The sequence below is a fragment of the Artemia franciscana genome, unplaced genomic scaffold, assembly GCF_032884065.1.
Source record: "Artemia franciscana unplaced genomic scaffold, ASM3288406v1 Scaffold_188, whole genome shotgun sequence".
In the NCBI taxonomy this organism is placed as follows: Eukaryota; Metazoa; Arthropoda; class Branchiopoda; order Anostraca; family Artemiidae; genus Artemia; species Artemia franciscana.
The window spans coordinates 410,407-430,239 of record NW_027062997.1 but is presented as its reverse complement, the minus strand read 5'-3'; the positions used below and the strand labels follow the sequence as shown (position 1 = coordinate 430,239).

At 33.3% G+C, this 19,833-nt stretch overlaps 1 protein-coding gene across 1 annotated transcript in view; it reads left to right on the top strand.

The window, feature by feature from the left end:
• LOC136042736 (uncharacterized) overlaps window positions 1–19,833 on the top strand; it is a 50,121-nt gene that overhangs the window by 14,583 nt on the left and 15,705 nt on the right. Inside the window, exons 2-3 of the mRNA XM_065727701.1 lie at window positions 7,957–8,154; window positions 16,796–17,936. Of these exons, the coding sequence (XP_065583773.1) occupies window positions 17,108–17,936 (829 nt within the window). The 5' untranslated portion in view covers window positions 7,957–8,154; window positions 16,796–17,107. The remainder of the gene's footprint in view (window positions 1–7,956; window positions 8,155–16,795; window positions 17,937–19,833) is intronic.

Sequence of the window (19,833 nt, the reverse complement as noted above, 5' to 3'; positions counted from 1 at the left end):
CTTTGAGACAGGTTGCTAAACAAGCAAGATTAGCTTTAAGAAATTGCATCTAATCATTTTGTTCTCTTTAGTTTGAATGAGCTTATATTTTCATTTCATTCTTTTCGCCAGTCCTGGTTGAACTTCGTTGAAGTAAGGATGCTAGGGCTATTTTTAAAAAAAGTTTTAAAAAGTGTTTTTAATTATTTAGTTTTAATTCTCAAAATTTGATGTAAGTTCATTTGTATATATATATATATATATATATATATATATATATATATATATATATATATATATATAGTTTCTCTCTTATTCTTGTATTGTGCTGAAGACGGCCCTTGGACATAGGGCCGAAAGATCCACAGAACTAATTTTCACTGTCTTGAAAAGATTTTCCCTATTGTCTCTACTTTGTATTTGTTTGATAAAACTTTATGCCGTGTATATAAAAAACGAGCACTTAACAATTCAAATAGCAACAGAAAAAAACATACCTTACCCATTGTTTGCAGCATTGGAAGCAAATGCAGCTCAATCACACCTGACCAAAAACTCTATGAAACCACCCAACCCTCTCATCCACAGACCAACCATTCTATCAAAAACATCAAGCACCCCTAATAAGACTCCTTCCTCAAAACAACCCAGCTCACACTCCTATAAGAGAGATTCACCCTGGACAAACCATCTAGCCTCTGCAAGTAATGATAGAAGATCAGAATGGCCACCTCTCCCAAGTAGAAATGAATCAGAAGTATTATCGAGAATTAATCAAATTATCAACAAAAAGCCAGATGAAAATCCAAATGAATTAACTCCTAACATGCCTTTTTATATTAAATTATAATGCAATACAGTCAATGAACTTACAACAACCACAAAAAGCAAAAATCATAAGCGAATTGGCAAAATTGTTCCTACCCAACCACATGCATATCCAAGCAAAAAAAGAACTTGCTCTACTCCTAGCAAAGCTAAACATTGATACACAGCAATATAAAAATTAAAACAACAAAGCAGCATATTTCAATTCTTCAGTAGAATGTAAGATCTCTTTCAGAAAATAAGATAAATGAACTTTTATCTTTTATTAATAATAATTCCATTGATATTGCTTGCCTTCAGGAAACCCATTTGACTAATAACCAACAAACAAAGTCTCCAGGATATACAATCCTAAGAAAGGATAGGTCTTTACAGAGAAAATGAGGTGGCGTAGCTATAATTTTAAATAATAATATTAAATTTTGTGGTATTAATTTCCTAGATTTTCCAAATGATGTTGATGTTATTGGTATCAATGTCTGGATAAATAATACAAAAATATACATGTTAAGCCTTTATAACCCTAATGGCCAGACCACAGATGCCATGGATTTTTTCACTTATATAACTAATTCTAATTTGTTAAAAAACAGTATCATCTGCGGGTATTTTAATGCCCACAGTCTTCTGTGGGGGGATAAGCCAGCAAATAAAGCTGGTAAGCTTATTGAAAGATCGATTTCAAATAATGTCGATTTAGCAATTGCTACCCCTCCTAATCTAAATACATATTTTAACCCCAAAAGTGGCAAATTCTCTACTATTGACCTACAAATTGTGTCAATAAATATACTGAATAAAATTTATATAAAGAAAATTGAAAATTTATGCACTGACTATTTTGCAATAGTCTCCTCTTTAAATGAACCTGCTAAAATTCTCCCACATATCCCTAAATATGTCAACACTAAAACAAATTGGACCATGTTTAGAAATAAGCTTAATGATGAAATTCTAACTTTCACCCAGAATTCACATACCTCAGTTGTAACAGCTGACACACATGCTGAAGTTATGACATCTATACTAACAAATACAGCTAATCATGCTATCCCCAAAACATCACCTAGGAAACAATCCCTAAACACACCCCTAAAGCATGGTGGACAAAAGATTGCCAAATTATTTTGAGAATAAAAAATGCAACTAGGAGAGTATACCTAAAAAAAACCATCACCTGCTACATATTTAAGTAAATTACAAGCAGAGGCTAATCTCAAGAGAACAATAATTAATGCTAACTATAATTACTGGAATAATCTTGCAAACAGTCTTTCCAGAGAAACATGTGGGCTAATCTTACATAAACTTATAAGCAAAATCTGTGGGAAAAAAACTTCCTCCAACCCTCTTCTGTATGAACTAACACATGAGAATACTCACTATGACAATGACATTGAAAAGACAAAATTATTTGCTACCCTTTTCTCAAAAAAGCTAACATCTAAAAATAAAAATTTCACTACTCAAATCTTGACAAATCCAATTTACCAGCCCCGACCAGGAGCAGAGTATATAAACTGCCCCTTTTCAATATATGAATTGAATAATGCAATACAACATATCAAGGCCAATGCTACAAGTCGCTATGATAATATACACCCTACATGGATAAAGTATCTTACCCCTTTGTATAAACAGGAGCTCCTAAATTGCTATAACCATGCATGGGCCACATCCACATTCCCTAATATCTTGAAATGTCCATCTTTCCTACCAATTTTAAAGAAAAATAAACCTAAACATGACCCCGAGTCATATAGACCTATAATGATTACTCCTGTGCTGGGATAAGTAATGGAGAAAATGATTTACCATTGGCTGTTATGGTCTGTTGAGAAGAATAACTTGATACCACATACTCAAACAGGCTTCAGGAAACACCACTCCTCAACAGATGCTTTCATATTGTTAACAAATGCAATAAATGAATCTCTATAAAAAAATAATGTCCTAACTGCTGCATTCCTAGACTTTGAAGGTGCATATGACAATGTTGACCACCAGATTCTTTTAGTTAAACTTCCAAATCTTGGACTACCTCCCAAACTTGTATCCTTCGTAGAATCTTTTATAGAAAACCAAAGTTTCATTATTTGTGTAGGTTCAGCCTCTTCACCCAAAACTTCAATAACCAAAGGCCTTCCACAGGGTGCAGTCCTGAGCTGCCTCCTCTTTTCCCTATTTCTCTGGGACATGAACCTCCCACATACCAATCTACAGTATGCTGATGATCTGGTATTATGGGCAACCGGCAATACCTTTGAGATTGCTCATTCAAAGTTGCAAAATGCACTTTTCCAATTTGAAAAGTTTTCTCAAAATTCTGATTTACCTATTGCACCCACAAAGTCCAAAATTATCCAATTCCACCATAAGCGAAATAATCCTAATGCAAGGCTACCACTAAATAGAATACTTTTCCAGAGGACAATCAAATTAATTATCTAGGCCTCATACTCGACCAAAAACTAAACTTCCACTTTCACATCACAAACACAATAAAAAAATGCTATAGAAAATTAAGAATAATAAAAGGAATACTAACCCCACCTTGGGACTGTAATGAGAAAACATTACTCCAATTTTATAAATTACATATAAGACCCCATATTGATTATAGCCTCATAGTTTATGGTGCTTGTGCAAAGACCCATATGCAAAAATTGAAACAACACAAAATGATATAATCCGTCTCATGTTTGGTCTAAGGAAACCGACAAATACTAAGTTGCTGCTTACAGATAGTGGACTATCACCGATAAATGAAAGAAGAAGATTTCTTCTAATTAATTAAATAAAAAAAAAAAACAAGTTTTTTGAAATGAATGTAAGGAGCGACATTAAAACTTAAAACGAACAGAAATTACTCCGTATATGAAAGGGGCCTTTCCTCCTCGACACCCCGCTCTTTATGCTAAAGTTTTTTATTGTTTTAAAAAGTAGAGTTGCGAGAAAGAATCAAACTTTAGCGCAAGGAGCAGGGTGTCGAGGAGGAAAAGCCCCTTTCATATACAGACTAATTTCTGTTCGTTTTAAGTTTTAATGTCGCTCCTTACTTTCATTTCAAAAAACTTGTTTTTTTTTATATTTAATTTCTGATAGTTTTTGAATTATTGCATGTCTGATTTTGGCTCTCCGTACATGAATTATTAAAATGAAATTTGCATATCAATTCTTTTTTTGGCTAATTGGCATTCTCTTAGTTTTGATCAGACGATTTTGAGAAATAAGGGGTGGGGAAGGAGGCCTAGTTGCCCTCTAATTTTTCGGTTACTTAAAAAGGCAACTAGAACTTTTAATTTTTAACGAACATTTTTATTAGTAAAAAGTATACGTAACTTAAGAATTAACTGACGTAACAAACTTTTATATTCTTAAATTTTGATTATATATATGAGGGGGTTTGTCCCCTCGTTAATACGTCGCTTTTCACACTAAATCTTAAGTTTTGTCCCAATTCTTTAAGAATGACCCCCGAATCAGAAAGGCCGTAGAATAAATAGTTGAAATTACTAAAAATAATTTAGCATAAAGAGTGAAGTATTTATTTGCTCCTAAATACCTCGCTCTTTATGCTAAAGTATTTTTAGAACCCCTCATATGCGTAATAATCTCTGTTCGTTTTAAGTTTTAATGCTTCTCCTTACTTTCAATTGAAAAAACTTTTTCATGTTTATATTTTCATTGTTATTTTTATAGTAACGCTAGAAAATCCTGCGCCCTTTTCATTGAATTTCTCCTCCCCCATGAAATATTCCTCCAAGGAAAGATCCTCCCATATAGCCCCCTCCCCTGAGCCTCACACCCAAACCAAAAAAAAAATCCCCCTGAAAACGTCGGTACACTTCCAAATAACCATTACTGTATGTAAACATTGGTCAAAGTTTGTAACTTGCAGCCCCTCCGCCAGGGACTGTGGGGATGGGGGTAATTCATCCCCAAAGAAATATTTATTATGGTTTTCGACTATGCGGAACAAAATGGCTATCTCAAAATTTTGATCCGTTAACTTTGGGAAAAAATGAGCGTGGGAGGGGGTCTAGGTGCCGTTCAATTTTTTTGGTCACTTAAAAAGGGCACTATTTTCATTTCCCTTAGAATGAGCCCTCTTGCAATACTCTAGGACCACTTGGCCGATACGATAACCCATGAAAAAAAAAAAAAAAAAAAAAACACGCACCCGTGATTTGTCTTCTGGCAAAAAATACGAAATCCCACATTTTTGTAGATTGGACCTTGAAATTTTTTCTTCATGATTCTCTGATACGCTGAATGCGATGGTGTGATTTTCGTTAAGATCTTATGACTTTCAGGGGGTGTTTCCCCCTATTTTCCAAAATAAGGCAAATTTTCTCAGGCTTGTAACTTTTGATGACAAAGACTAAATTTGAGGAAACTTATATATTTAAAATCAGCATAAAAATCCGATTCTTTTGATATATCTTTTAGCATCGAAGTTCCGTTTTTTAGAGTTTCGTTTACTATTGAGCCGGGTCGCTCCTTACTACAGTTCGTTACCACGAACTGTTTGACTACCTTATAAAAATTGAAACCTATGATTGCCATACTCTGCATAACTGGTTAAGGAATCTATCTATGTTTAGAGGCATTGCAAATGAATATGCAAATACCCAGAAGAAGTTCCCAGTGCCAGTAAAATCTATTGCATCCACATTCCCCCCCCCCCCATGGAGTTGGTCAATCCCCATAATAAAAACTGATTCCTCAAAGTAGACCAAAGAACTCACCCCCATTGCTTTTATACAGACAAAATTTGCCGAGCTCAATACTGTTGCATGTAAAAACCATTTCCAAATTTTTGTTGATGGGTCCAAAATGAGTGAGAAAGTGACAAGCGAAGCGTTTATTCCAACCCATAACATTGCTTTAGGCGAGAGATCACGATAATGCATCTGTAATGTCTGCGGAGTTAAATGCCATAATCATGGCATTAGAGTTCCTCATGGTTAATGAATATATGACTGTTAATTTTATAAATATTATAATATATTCTGACTCTTTATCAAGCCTTGAGCTGCTTTCTTCAGCTTCTCAATATAAGATGGATATTGACACATTTTTTTTGTCTTAGGATTATCGATATTCTCGCTTCAAGAGGTATTTTAACTCATCTCCAGTATATTCTAAGCCACTCGGGTTTAATAGGTAACCATAAGGCAGATGAAATAGCAAAAAATGCTTTAAATATTGACCAGCCAAATGGGAGACCAATCAACCCTATCACCTTTCCCTAGTAAGCACCTTTACAAGATTTATCATAGAATTCGGTCAGGTTCAAATGGGCTAAATTTTCAGGCGTTTTCATATCAGCTCCCTAATTCAAGTGGCGGAGTTCCCTCTTCCCCCTTTTGCAGGTCATGTAATTTTAAAAATGAAACAATCGATCATTGCCTATTTGAATATAATATGCTGACATCTGCACAGTATACCCTGCAATGTAAGATGTTAGAATGCTTCAAACGCTACAAAATTCCACTAACAGCCAAGAGTCTTGCTGACCATACTTGCACACAGAGCACAGAACTCAATATATATTCTCTCATAATTCAACTCCTAGTATCAAAAGATTTACTGCAAGAAATCTGAGCAGAAACAAGATAAATAAGATAAACCAACTCCGTAGCTCTGTCCATCTCACAGAGTGAGTCAAAAGGAAACGGGCTGAATAGTCTCGACTGAAAAGTCCCCGCCTGCTGTAAAAGAAGAAGAAGACTAGTATAATAAAGAAAATGATTGGGGGGGGGATTGAAAAGTCCCCGCCTGCTGAAAAAGAAGAAGAAGAAAAGGATTTCAATAGTTATGATTAGTGTCGGGGTTTATATTTACTCATAGCCTCTCCCCCAAGCCAAGATTTGAGGTTGACTAGACCCTTCAACAGCTCACTAAAGTTTCAGCTTGATCTCCCTAGCTGTTACTTTGATGCTGCTGATATTTTAGTTGGTGGATACCCTTGACTGAAGGATTTTTGGGTACATCGCAAGCAAATATAAAAAAATACCCTTTAAATTTCAAGCCAAGGGGAGACCCAAGATGGAATCTTTTTATCCTATCAAAGTTAGCAATAAAATGGCTATCTTCAAATTTTAGTCAGTCAAATGAGCCCACTGTGATGGTTCTAGGATCACCTTTTCCAGATAATTTGGGCAAAGGGAAAAATAAATAAATAGAAAACATCTAAAAGGTATATAGCTCTTTACTGTAAAAGTACTTTAAGCAGAATGAATATACTACAAGTAATAACACCGCTTGTTGTGTTAATGCTAAATGGTGTATTTAATATGTGATTAAAATATGAGACGTTTTCAAATGTAAGTGGTAGGTGGCATAGATCACTCACCTTTCTGAGGGCTAATTGTCAACATTGATTCAACAAAAAAAGCCAGGCGCACATTGCATCCAAATTCTTTTGGCTAGTATATACCGTTCTAGGTTATATTTAGGGCTAGTATCGCTGCGATCTATGAGGCTAGTAACCATGGTGAGATATTGGGTTAGGATACTGGGTATGCAGAGATTTACGGTAGCAAAGGCAGCATACTTAGAGGCGTTGAGACAGAATAGTTAAACAGGGTGGCCGGCGGAGATTAAGGATATCTTAGATAAGTGTGGATTAGGGGAATGGTGGAATGAAGGAAAGGGGATTATGGGTATGGAGGAAATAGTAATAAGGGAGGTACAAGAGAGGTTGAAGAACCAAGAAATACAGATATGGTGGGCAATTCTGGATCGTTCAGGGTCGTTAAAATTGTATAGACAGATAAAGGGTAGTTGGGGGGAGGAGGTATTTTGGAAGGTTGGGTTAAGTAGAGAGGATTTGAAGGCTTATTAGGATTGGAGGGGAAATGTATTTTTGATTGGTATGGATTTTTGATTGGTATTTTGATGTATGGTAAAGAAAAATTGAATGAGATATGGATACTAGATAGAATGAAAGAGACAAATTTCCTGAGTATTAAAAGGATAGCAAGATTTGTAAGGATTGCAGCGGCACATCGGGAGCGTTTTCTTTAAATAGTATTAATTTAATGTAGTTAATTTGTTGTTTGTTTGTTGTTATGTAATTTTCCTATGGCCCACGGGCTTTTTCTGGAATAAATTATTTATTATTTATTTATACCGTTCTAGGTTATATGCACATTCTATGAATACTTAAACTTCAGAGATGTAGAAGCCGCCAGTCAGACATGTAGAAGCTGGTATGCAGCATTTATCAACAGCAGTAAGATTCATAGAAATGTTGAATTTGTAATCCACCGAAAACATAGTCAGGCTCTAGCTGCTTTATCAAGATATCCTAGTCGCTGCAAAATGATTACAATTGAGGTAAAGTCCTTTAATTGAAATTTTTACTTGACATATAACACAGGACAATAGTGGAGTAATCCTCTTTAAGGATTGGCCAAAGATCCTTCTCTCCTAAACTCTACAACTGTTCCAGGACAGAAACTCAAGACAATATGCTGTTTTACAATATTTTTGTAGTAAACCTACTAAAAAAGGTGTTTTTCGAAATTAAGAGGAATGGGGTACATCCCCTCTACTAATTGAGACCACTAGCTCTAGAAGACTGCAGACTAAAACTCAAATTCATTGGAAAACTTCTACTTTTACGTTAAAATTGATATGGAAAATATGCAAATAAAAAGAAAATTATTTATGGTTCAAAATGTTAACTGTGGTCTATTCTATACTTGGAAAAAGTAAATACTCGAAGCAATTTTCTCAATTGTCATATTAACTTTGATTTATATTCATTATTTATAACCCCTATTTGTGCACTTTTAAATAACTTTGAATACTGTTTTATGCTTCCAAATTTAGACCCTCGTATTAAAAGCCTTAGCAAGTCATATAAGTTAATTTAAAATTTTCTCTGCCAGAAAGAGGGAAGAAGGGGTCCAACTCAAAGAGGAAAGTTTGGGGTTTACTTCAGACCACAAACATTCAGGGTGTATCAATGAGAAAAAAAAAAGGAAAATGTTTGCTACTCTTTCCTTGGGAAAATGGAGGGCTCCTTAGGAAATACATATAAGGTTGAAGGTTCTCAATGACTTTTAATCAAAAGTTGCGTAGTTTATGGCATCTTTATAGGTTTTGCGCCACGTTTTGTTGGCGTTCAAGATTGTGATGGTGTTCTTCTTCCAACGTATTATTTTTTCTTCACTCTTATTTTTCGCTCCATCTGATTTTCGTTGTTGCTTGTCTTCTAACAGCACAACTCTTAGTTCTGCACTTCACTTTTAAAACGTTCCGATACTTGCTTTCTCGCTATCGCTTGTAATGCTGGCTGCCACTTATCGTCTAATCTCATATTTCTTTGTTCTTGCTGTGGCATATCTTTTAGGCGCATATTTCTTTGTTCTTCACTTTCATTTTTAATTCTTTCCAATCCTTGTTGTTGCATGTCTTGTAACCGCATATTTCTTTGTTCTTCACATATGTTTTTGAATCGTATTAATTATTGCTGCTGTTTATGTTCGAACCGAATTGTTCTTCACTTTTGTTTTGACTTGCTGCAATTCTTGCTGACGCAAGTATTTTGACTGTATAGTTCTTTGTTCTTCATTTTCGTCTATCATTACTTTATAGACAATTCTTCCATACTCTTTACCTTTGCCACTCATAAATATAACGTTAATCTTACGGTTTTTCTTGTCAATCATATGTATCTTGTGTTATTTTGCCTTAATCATAGACACTAAAAAACATACAACCACTACAGAGGCAAATATGACTTATGTATGCTCTTAAAATGTGCTCATAAATATGACATTACTTACGGTTATTTTTTTTCAAATGAAGGCTCTTAATGAATCTCCTCAAACTCGTGACTTATATAGATCGTTTTTTAGGCCAGTAAATCCAAGATTGTCAATTTTTCCGAAAAAATATGGAGTTGTTTTCGAGAAACATACATAAATACATATATACCCAATTATTGCTCGTTTAACAAGATAAGATATTTAGTGATATTTTGAATAGTATCAGATATATAGTAATAATTTTGAATTCGAGAAGTTAAAAAGAGAAATTTTTTTGAATGAATTTTGTTTTCAGTATAGAGCTAATTATATTCTTGTTTTTAGAAGGCGTGGGGGATGTCAGTCCTGCTTTTCTTAGTTTCTGTTCGTTTTTAGTTTGACTCGGTTATTTATTGTAATTTCTTTTCATTTTTGGCTTTATTTTTATGGTAATTTGTGTTAGGTTTACGCTTGGAAAATTATTTTACTTTATTACAGCGCTTTTTATTTTAAAAGTACCTCTTGACTTTTTTTTTGAAAAACTTCTTCTATTGAATTTTTTTTTGAAATTAACTTCTGTTCATTTTTTATTGACGTAGTCTTTTTTATTGCTAAAGAACTTATTCTAAATCTTTCTGTTGTTTATTTCAAACAGTTTGTGGTAACGAAGTGTAGTAAGGAGCGACCCGGCTCCATATTGAATGAAACTCTAAAAAACAGAATTTTGATACTAAAAGACACATTAAAAGAATCGTATTTTTATGCTGATTTTAAATATATGTTTTGTCTCATCAAAACTTACGAGCCTGAGAAAATTTGTCTTATTTTGGAAAGTAGGGGGAAACAACCCCTAAAAGTAATAGAATCTTAACGAAAATCACACCATCGTATTCAGCGTATAAGAGAACCCCATTGTGGAAGTTTCAAGCTCCTATCTTCAAAAACGTAGAGCTTCGTATTTTTTGCCAGAAGACCAATCACGGGTGCGTGTTTTTTTATTTATTCTTTTTTTTTTCCAGGGATCATCGTATCGACCAAATGGTCCTAGAATGTCGAAAAAGGGCTCATTCTAATGGAAATAAAAGTTCTAGTGGGGATGACTTACTCCGCCACAGTCCCCGGGGGAGGGGCTGCAAGTTACAAACTTTGACCAGTCTTTAGATACAGTAATGGTTATTGGGAAGTGTACAGATGTTTTCAGGTGGATTTTTTGGTTGTGGGGGGTTGTGGTTAGGGTGCTCTGTGGGAGGATCTTTGCTTGGAGGAATATCTCATGGGGGAAAAGAAATTCAATGAAGGGGGCACAGGAATTTCTAGCATTATTATAAAACAAACAATGAAAAAATAAAAATGAAAAAGTTTTTCAACTGAAATTGAGGAACAGCATTAAAATTTAAAACGAACAGAGATTATTACGCATATGAGGGGTTCTTTTCCTCCTAAATACCTCGCTCTTTGTGCTAAAGTATTTTTTGTAATTTCAATTATTTATTCTACGGCCTTTCTAATTCAGGGGTCACTCTTGAAGAATTGGGACAAAATTTAAGCTTTAGTATAAAGAACGAGGTATTAACGAGGGGACACACCCCCTCATATACATAATAAAAATATACGAAAATAGAAGTTCGTTACGTGAGTTTATTCTTAAGTTACGTATATTTTTCAGTAGTAAAAACGTTCGTTAAAAACTAAAAGTTCTAGTTGCCTTTTTAAGTAACCGAAAAATTGGAGGGCAACTAGGCCTCCTCCCCCACCATTTTTTCTCAAAATCGTTTTGTTTTTAAATTAATAAAATGTAGAGGTCATCCTTTGCAAGCTTTTTTTTTATGTAGTGGGTTTTGCATCTTATGTATAATCAACATAATCAATATAAATTAAAAGACCTGTTTTTCGACAGGTATTTTGTAAAGTTGGGGATGCATTCAATTATATAGGTAGATTCATAGTCATTTTGTATTTCTTAAACTTTAATATTGTTAACTTTATTATCATCTCTCAACAGTGTGTTTTAGAAAATTGCGCCGGATTGTGGCTAAACATGATCTTTACTAATATTTAAACTAGAAAAAATGAGTTTTTTCAAATTAAAGTAATGAGTGACATTAAAACTTAGAACGAACAGAAATAATTATGAATTTTAGGGGTTGCCCCCTCTACAATACCTCAGTTTTACTCTTAAAGTTTGACTTTTTGTTCCAATCATTTAAGAATGACTCAAAAACACAAGTGCCTTTTAAATAGAATAATAAGCTTTTTTAAAAATTCAAAAAAACTTCTGCGTAAAGAGTGAGGTATTGAAAAGGGGTAGCAAACTTGACAGTCGCAGTAATTTCTGTTCGTTTTAAATCATCATATTTTTCTTTACTTCAGTTGAAAATTTTGTGTTTTTGTTTCATTTCTGATCGTATTTAATAGTGCCAGGCAGTTCAACCCCCGCCCCTCCCCTCTTAAAGGACCTGCATACTTCATAATAGCCAACAATATATGTAGACAATAATCAACAACTTGTGTCCCTTCCCCCGGGGGCTTTGGGGGTCAAGTCATCCTCAAATACATAGATATTAGATTTTTCGACTTTTGTGAACAAAACGACTATATAATAATTTTGATCAGAATACTTTGGGAAAAATTGGCATGGGAGTGTGCTAGCTGCCTTTCTATATTTTTCGTTATTTAAAAAGGGCAATAGAATTTTTGAATCCTGATCAAACGAGCCCTCTCCCGATTTTCTAAGAGTAGATAACTGATTCAATACGACCACTCTTGGGAAAAAACTAAAAAATAAACATCCATCCATGATCTTGCTTCTGGCAAAAGAATGCCAAAATTTCGTTTTATGTATAGGAGCTTTAAACCTGTTAAGCTTGGTTCTCTGATATGCTGAATGTGATGATGTGATTTTCATTAAGGTCACTTGATCTTTTGAGGGTGTTTCCCCTCTCTGTCAAAAAGCTTTGTATGATATGTATAACCATCTTGTTGTTGTAATCAGGCTACCTGGTGGGACCATAACACGTTTCGCTATTCCAGTCCGTCGAGGCGTCAGACAGAGTGCCCTTACCTCTCCAGTTGCCTTCAGTAACTGTATCCTGAACGCCCAATCCAGCGCAGGTCCTTCGTGTATTTTAAAAGGGATTGATGTTTCGCTTATCGTTTATGATATTTTTAACCCCAGTCGAACACCACAGTCGTTCGAAAGAAATTTGGCTATTTTAAGTAAAGAATATACTAAGACTAACCTTGCATTCAATAGAGAAAAATCGGATGTGGTTCTGTCATATAAGCAAAGCATAGAAGATTATAATAGTAGAATTGGTCGGCACCCATGGAGCTCTATTTTGATTCAATGAATGTTTCGCTTTTGCTTTTGTATGTTTTAATTGTTTTTAAGTAAGGAGAAGTGTTGTTTAGTTTTTTAGGTCATTTTCTTGCTTTCTTTTACTCACACTATACTCCGTTTTTCAATGTGTATTATAACGGGTTATAAATAAATTCAATTCAATAATAACCTTTTTTTAAAAATTCAAAAAAATATCTGTGTAAAGAGTGAGGTATTGAGGAAGGGTAACAACATTCATAGTCGCAATAATTTCTTTTCTTTTTAAATTATCATGCTGTTCTTTACTTACAGTTGGAAATTTTGTGTTTTTTGTTTCATTTCTGATCGTATTTAATAATGTCGTGATATTCAGCCCCCCCCCCTTCACCCTAAAAGGACCTACATACTTCATACTAACCAATAATATATGTAGACAATAATCAACAACTTTCGTCCCTTTTCCCGGGGACTTTGGGGTTCAAGTCATCCTCAAATACATAGTTATTAGATTGTTTGACTTTTGTGAACAAAACGACTATGTAATAATTTTGATCTGAATACTGTGTGAAAAATTTGCGTGGGAGTGGGCTAGCTGCCTTTCAATATTTTGTTATTTAAAAAGGGCAATAGAATTTTTGATTCCGGATCAAATGAGCCCTCTCCTGATTTTCTAAGAGTAGATAACTGATTCGATGCGATTAATCTTGGGAAAAAAAAGAAAAACAAACATGCATCCTTGATCTTGCTTCTGGCAAAAGAATGCCAAAATTTCGTTTTTTTATATCAAATATGATTCATCGTATTTGCCAAAATTTCGTTTTTTTATATCGAATATGATTCATCAAAATATGATTCTTTGACGTATGTATTGTTACCAAAACTCTGTTTCTTACAGTTTCGGTTACTATTGAGCCGCATCGCTCCTTGCTTACACTTCGTTAGCACACTCTATTAAATTTTTTATTTTGACTCACTCTCTTACTAAAATCTAAAGATGGCCAGCTAAGGGGTTTTTTAGGAGCATAAAGGGTGTAAATGGTAAATTCCTAGCACGTAAAAATCTTCTGTATTTGATTTAGTGTTGTAACTTATAAATTTGGTCCTGGTAAAAATTGGTAATTTACGTAATTTATGTTTTTCACCGGTATTTTAGCGGTTTCTGACATATTTTACGACACTTTGGGATCTTTAGAGCACAAAAGCGCGAAGAGGCTGGCAAAAAAACTATTGAATATGATTTTGTTTTGTGTATAGCTGCGTTACCTAATTTTAAAGGCCGTCGGTCTGACTTGGCGATCTCTTGTTATCAGAAAGATAAAGTGTATTATAGCTCAGGCAATTGTAATTTTAAATTGGTGAAATATTAGCTAAAATAAAATTAAATTAGTTCAGAGAACTGTTAAAGACAGAAAGGGCTACAAGCAAGATTGACGTATGACAAATAAGAAAAAAAAACTGACAAGAAAAAAGGCAATTGTCATTTTAAAATGGTGAAATGTTAGCTGAAATAAAATTAAATTAGCTCAGTGAACTGTTGAAGACAGATAGGGCTATAAGCAGAATTGACATACGACAGACAAGAAAAGCAAATAATAAAATTAAATATCTGAGAACAATGAAGGTAATGTCAGCCAGCGGACGAAGAAGAAACGAAAATGAAAGAGGCAGGGATTTCCGCCCAGCCGTCTCCAGTGTAAAAAAAAAAGAAAGAGAACTAACACTTTGACTTAACTCTTAACTGAGCGAAAGAAAGACTGAATCAACAAACCAAAAAACCAAATGCGAATAAATGAAAGCCTATTCACCAATTAGATTGGGAAAACATTTTCTGCTTAGCGATTGACTTAACTCTTCTATTGACTTAATTCTCTAAGAGTGTGGTCAGATGATTTCAATTTAACTGAAGAAAAATTTTATTTAAATCCTTTATTTTAAGTTGTTGTAAATTGGGTTTATAGGAATATCTCCAGTATCTCTTTTAAAAGCAAAGTCTCTATTTATGGATATTTTTTTTTAATTTCAATTGCCCTCTGAAAAAATTGTGAGATGCCATTTGGTTCAAATATTAAAGTTACCCCATCAAAAGGAGCTATATGATCTAGATATTCAACAATGTGAAGGGCCAAAGCAGGATCAATATCCTCATTTTTATTTTAAGTTACACATCTAAGAGAGATATTGTATTCATGCCGTCTTTTCCCCGAGGGCTGGCGTTTACCACTCTACCCCCGGAAAACACCCCCACGGAATATTCTCTCCCCCTCTGCAGAAAATCTCCCCCCCCCCTATTTTCCCCTTGGATAATTCCGGATTTTCATTAGAATAGAAATGGAAATTTCTACTATTCTGTTTAAGTCAGTAGCAACCGTATAGCATTGCCTATAATAAAGACCCATAAGGGTTTAATGGATTAATATTCGTTCACTTATTTTCTCCCAGAGGTGCTTCATGTGGAAGGGGTGGTCGAATAAGCTTTGGGGTGGAGAAGGGGTGCTCAGTCATTTGAAAATTGAAAGTTCCAGTGCCCTTTTCTATGGTCTAGCCTATATTTCAGTGAATTTCTACTGAATAAAATGTTACTGACTAAAGTGGCTATATTAAATTCTTATTCTAGTTCAACGGCCCTTGTTTTTCAGCAGTTGTTTTGAAAGAATCTTCAGATAAATACAGAATTAGCTCTAAGGGAGAGACGATGGCAGGGTGGAGGTAGAAATTTAAAGGCTTCGGAACAGGCACAGTCACCTGAATTAGGATCCAAGTCTGAATGAAAGGAGTTAGATTTGCAAGCAAATCCTGTCAAGGACAGTCCCAATGATTGTGAAAGTGACTGAATGTGTATGCTCTTATGATCCAGTGCTTAGTTAATCAAAGTCATCAAAGTGTTACAAACCTCTTTTTTAATGGTATTCGGTACTTATATAAATAAATAAAAAATAACATGAATATGACTTGAAGAATGTGGCTGAATACGGCTATTTAAATATGCAAGGCTGTTAGGGTAACATTTATTAGGTTTAAATGTAGAAAAAAATGACTAATATGATTTTATTCCCAAATAATGGTAATTTTTCTTTTTAATGGATGTCCGAAATCAGGCACTGTCCAATTGCTGTGGTATATATATATATATATATATATATATATATATATATATATATATATATATATATATATATATATATATATATATATATATATATATATATATATATATATATATTATATTTATATATATATATTATATTTATTTATATATATTATATTTATATATATATATATATATATATATATATATATATTATATATATATATATATATTATATTTATTATATATATATATATATATATATATATATATATATATATATATATATATATATATATATATATATATATATATATATATATATATATATATATATATATATATATATATATATATATATATATATATATATATATATATATATATATATATATATATATATATATATATATAAATATATATATATATATATATATATATATATATATATATATATATATATATATATTTATATATATATATATATATATATATATATATATATATATAAATATATATATATATTTATATATATATATATATATATATATATATATATATATATATATATATATAATATATATATATATATATATATATATATATATATATATATATATATATATATATATATATATATATATATATATATATATATATATATATATATATATATATATATATATATATATATATATATATATATATATATATATATATATATAGTGATTTGTTCGGACTGTTTTGAATTGAACCTTCTCTGTTAGATGTTTTTCATCTTCAGTGTCCTATCTTGTCTAATTTTTTCTGTGTATGTAGGACTTTGGTTTGGATACTACAGAAACAGAATGGGAACAAGTATTGGATTGTTGGAAGCTTTTTTGAGATCACGTAAATCATTTAAGGTTCTACAAGTGTAAAATAACTGAAAGACAAATTGAGAGTTTCCTTTGTTTATGTATTTCCTTAGTGAGCCTCACTGTGGATTGTTGTAATTGTGCTGATTGTGACACGGATTCAGATTGTGATTTAATAAACTTGGTAAGCGTAACTCATCTAGAAATAAGGAATACTGAAAATGAGTATAGTCCTTATTCCACTGATAAATCACTAATAAAATTGACCAATTTCATGACAAACCTAGTTCACCTTTCTCTGTCTTTGACGGGCGTTGATAACATACCTGAATATGACCTAGATAGTCAAATGCTACCTAGACCCGAATACAACATAGTACGACGTATAGTTGGACCGAAATTTGCCACCATCGTTTCAATTAGTGTTGATCAAAACTGTATAAGCAGGGATCAATTGGTTTGTTTGTTAAAAGTACCAGATTTGCGGCTAACATCATTGAACCTACTAACAGTAGCCGGATTTGCTGATGGCGCTGTAATCAACGCAATCGCTACTCACCAAACCGAAATAGTCAATCTATTTATTAACATCCGTTATATTTCTACTGAACATTTCGACTTGCTCTGTCGTCACCTGGAAAAATTAGTAACGTTCCATTTCTATGGTACATTATCGGTTTCTTGTTGTCTAGAGTCTTTAATGTACTTCAAGGAACTTAGAACTCCTATAATAAAAGATTTTGATTTACATCATTCCAGCAATTTTCCAGAGCCAACAATTTTACAAAGATTGTTAAACGAACCACGGGATATACAGTTGACACATTTAGACATAGACTTTGGTTTTCTTGATGACCTTGATGAACCTACTCTTGATATTGCCAAGATGTGCCTCCGATTTGTTGCCTCACGACTCCTAAAATTGACATTTCTTCGTTTATCGTTGTGTCCTTTGGATGAAAACTTGTTTAGAGAAATAATTACTAATCTGATCAATTTGGTTGTTCTAAGAGTGGAAAACTGTGATATAAGTGACGATGCCTTAACCGGACTCAAAAATATGGAAATTGACGCCTCCAGACCTCCGCTTCGCCATTTGAAAAGTACGTATATTCATTTTTTACTGTAGTTTAGCGAAAGTGAGTGCAGATCATATACAGGTTTTGTCTGTCTTGCCGAAGCAACATTTACGGTAAAGTCACGTCAATTGCCTTATACCCTGAACAATGAAGCTATTGGTTTTTTTTTATGATCATCTATCTAAATTAGCAAAAGAGATAACAGCTACAAACAATTATCTTATCAGTTAAAGTCAAAGCATTGTTAATAACTCAAAAAAGAGCCAAGTGTTAATTACAGTTTGTTCTGGACATATCGTATTGAAAAGTTTGCTGTAGAAACATCTGCAGCGGGTATGTTTGATTTGAATTGAAACTGTTAGCATCCCTTGGTAGCTGAGTTCCCTTTCCTGTTCACCCCTGTGCTACCCGCTGCATTTGGCCAAAATTTACCGATATTTGTTTTTCTCACAATAGTTAATAGATCGAATATATGGGGCTTCAAGGATGACGTAACTCGCACAGCCCCACGAGCAAGGACCGTAAATTCTACAATTTTCCATTGTTAAAAGACAAATGATTTCATCGAAAAAGACCGCTAAGTTTAATTTTGATTTGCTTGAAACTTTCAAGGATTGTTCTTTAGCCCACAAGTAGATCATATTTTATTAAGGCAGGAATAATTTTATGAAGGCCCATAATAGGTTAAAACAAATTTTTATCTCTAATCAGTGTATAACTTAGAAACAAGCTTCCTTTGAACAAACTAGTCCTATTGAACATCAGGCAAAACTTTCTATCTATTTCGTGTGAAAGAACTGGGCCGAAATCCCTTTTTAATTTTTGTAAAACTTAAATCATAAGTTTCCGAGTCAAGGGGGCTCTGGAACAAATTGATAAAAGATGGTTTCTGCGGAAACGGACGTGAAAGAGGTCCACAAAAACAAGTTTTTCTTTGCGATCAGTATTAAAGAAAGTTTCAAAACCACTTGATGTCTAGAACATTCGACTTATTCAAGGGAAAACCATAAGCTACCAGTATTGATTTAATTTAGGACCCCAAAGAAGCTGGGCTTAAAACCTGTATCTTAAAATCTAGGGATTCCAATGCCAGAAAAGAAGATCTAAGCATCATATGTATTGCAATAGTGCCGCTTATGAAAAGAGGGGTAAGACTATGAAAAGAGGGGTCAATATGCTATTTTTTTCCCAGGCTACTTTGTATGGAAGGAATTGTCAATGAAACTTCAAAGAGGGCTTATTTAAATGGAAATCAATGAAGTTGTAGTTCCCATTTTAAGAGTCGAATGCGTTTGGAGGACAGTAACCCTATTTCCACCTTATTTTTATCTGCGCTCTCCTGAAAAGATATTTTATCAAAATTTGGAGATATAGTTTTTTTCCAGCTTTGTTAAAGGCCAACAGTGAAGAAGACCACACTCCCTTTCCATATCAAAAAACCATATTGTACTAAAAAGTTTTTTTTTAATTTTAAGTTTTAATTTTCCCATTTTGATGTAGTTTTTATATATTTATACTTATTTTTTTCTGGTGTTTTGCTGAAGACGGCCTTTGGACATAGGGCCGAAATATCCACTGAATTGCCTTCCACTGTCTGAAAAAATTTCCGTATTATTTCTAAAGTTTTTTTTTTTTGGTCAAAGCCCTAATAACTATGCCTCTGTGGTTGACACGATCCCCTGATCAACGACCAATACTTTAGTGGGTTACCGTCAAAAGCCTTTTCAATAAGCCGTCGTAAACTTAAAAGTGAAAGCATGTTAAATCTAATGAGTTATTTTCAAGTGATTACTATAAAACAGGATTCATAAGAGAAATAGATTCTTGCCTTTATGGGGATTTGAGTTTAAAATTCTTGACCCGAAGTGGCGCGCTTACCAAAAGAACCTTGTGAAATATATGCATGCTAAAAATCATCAAA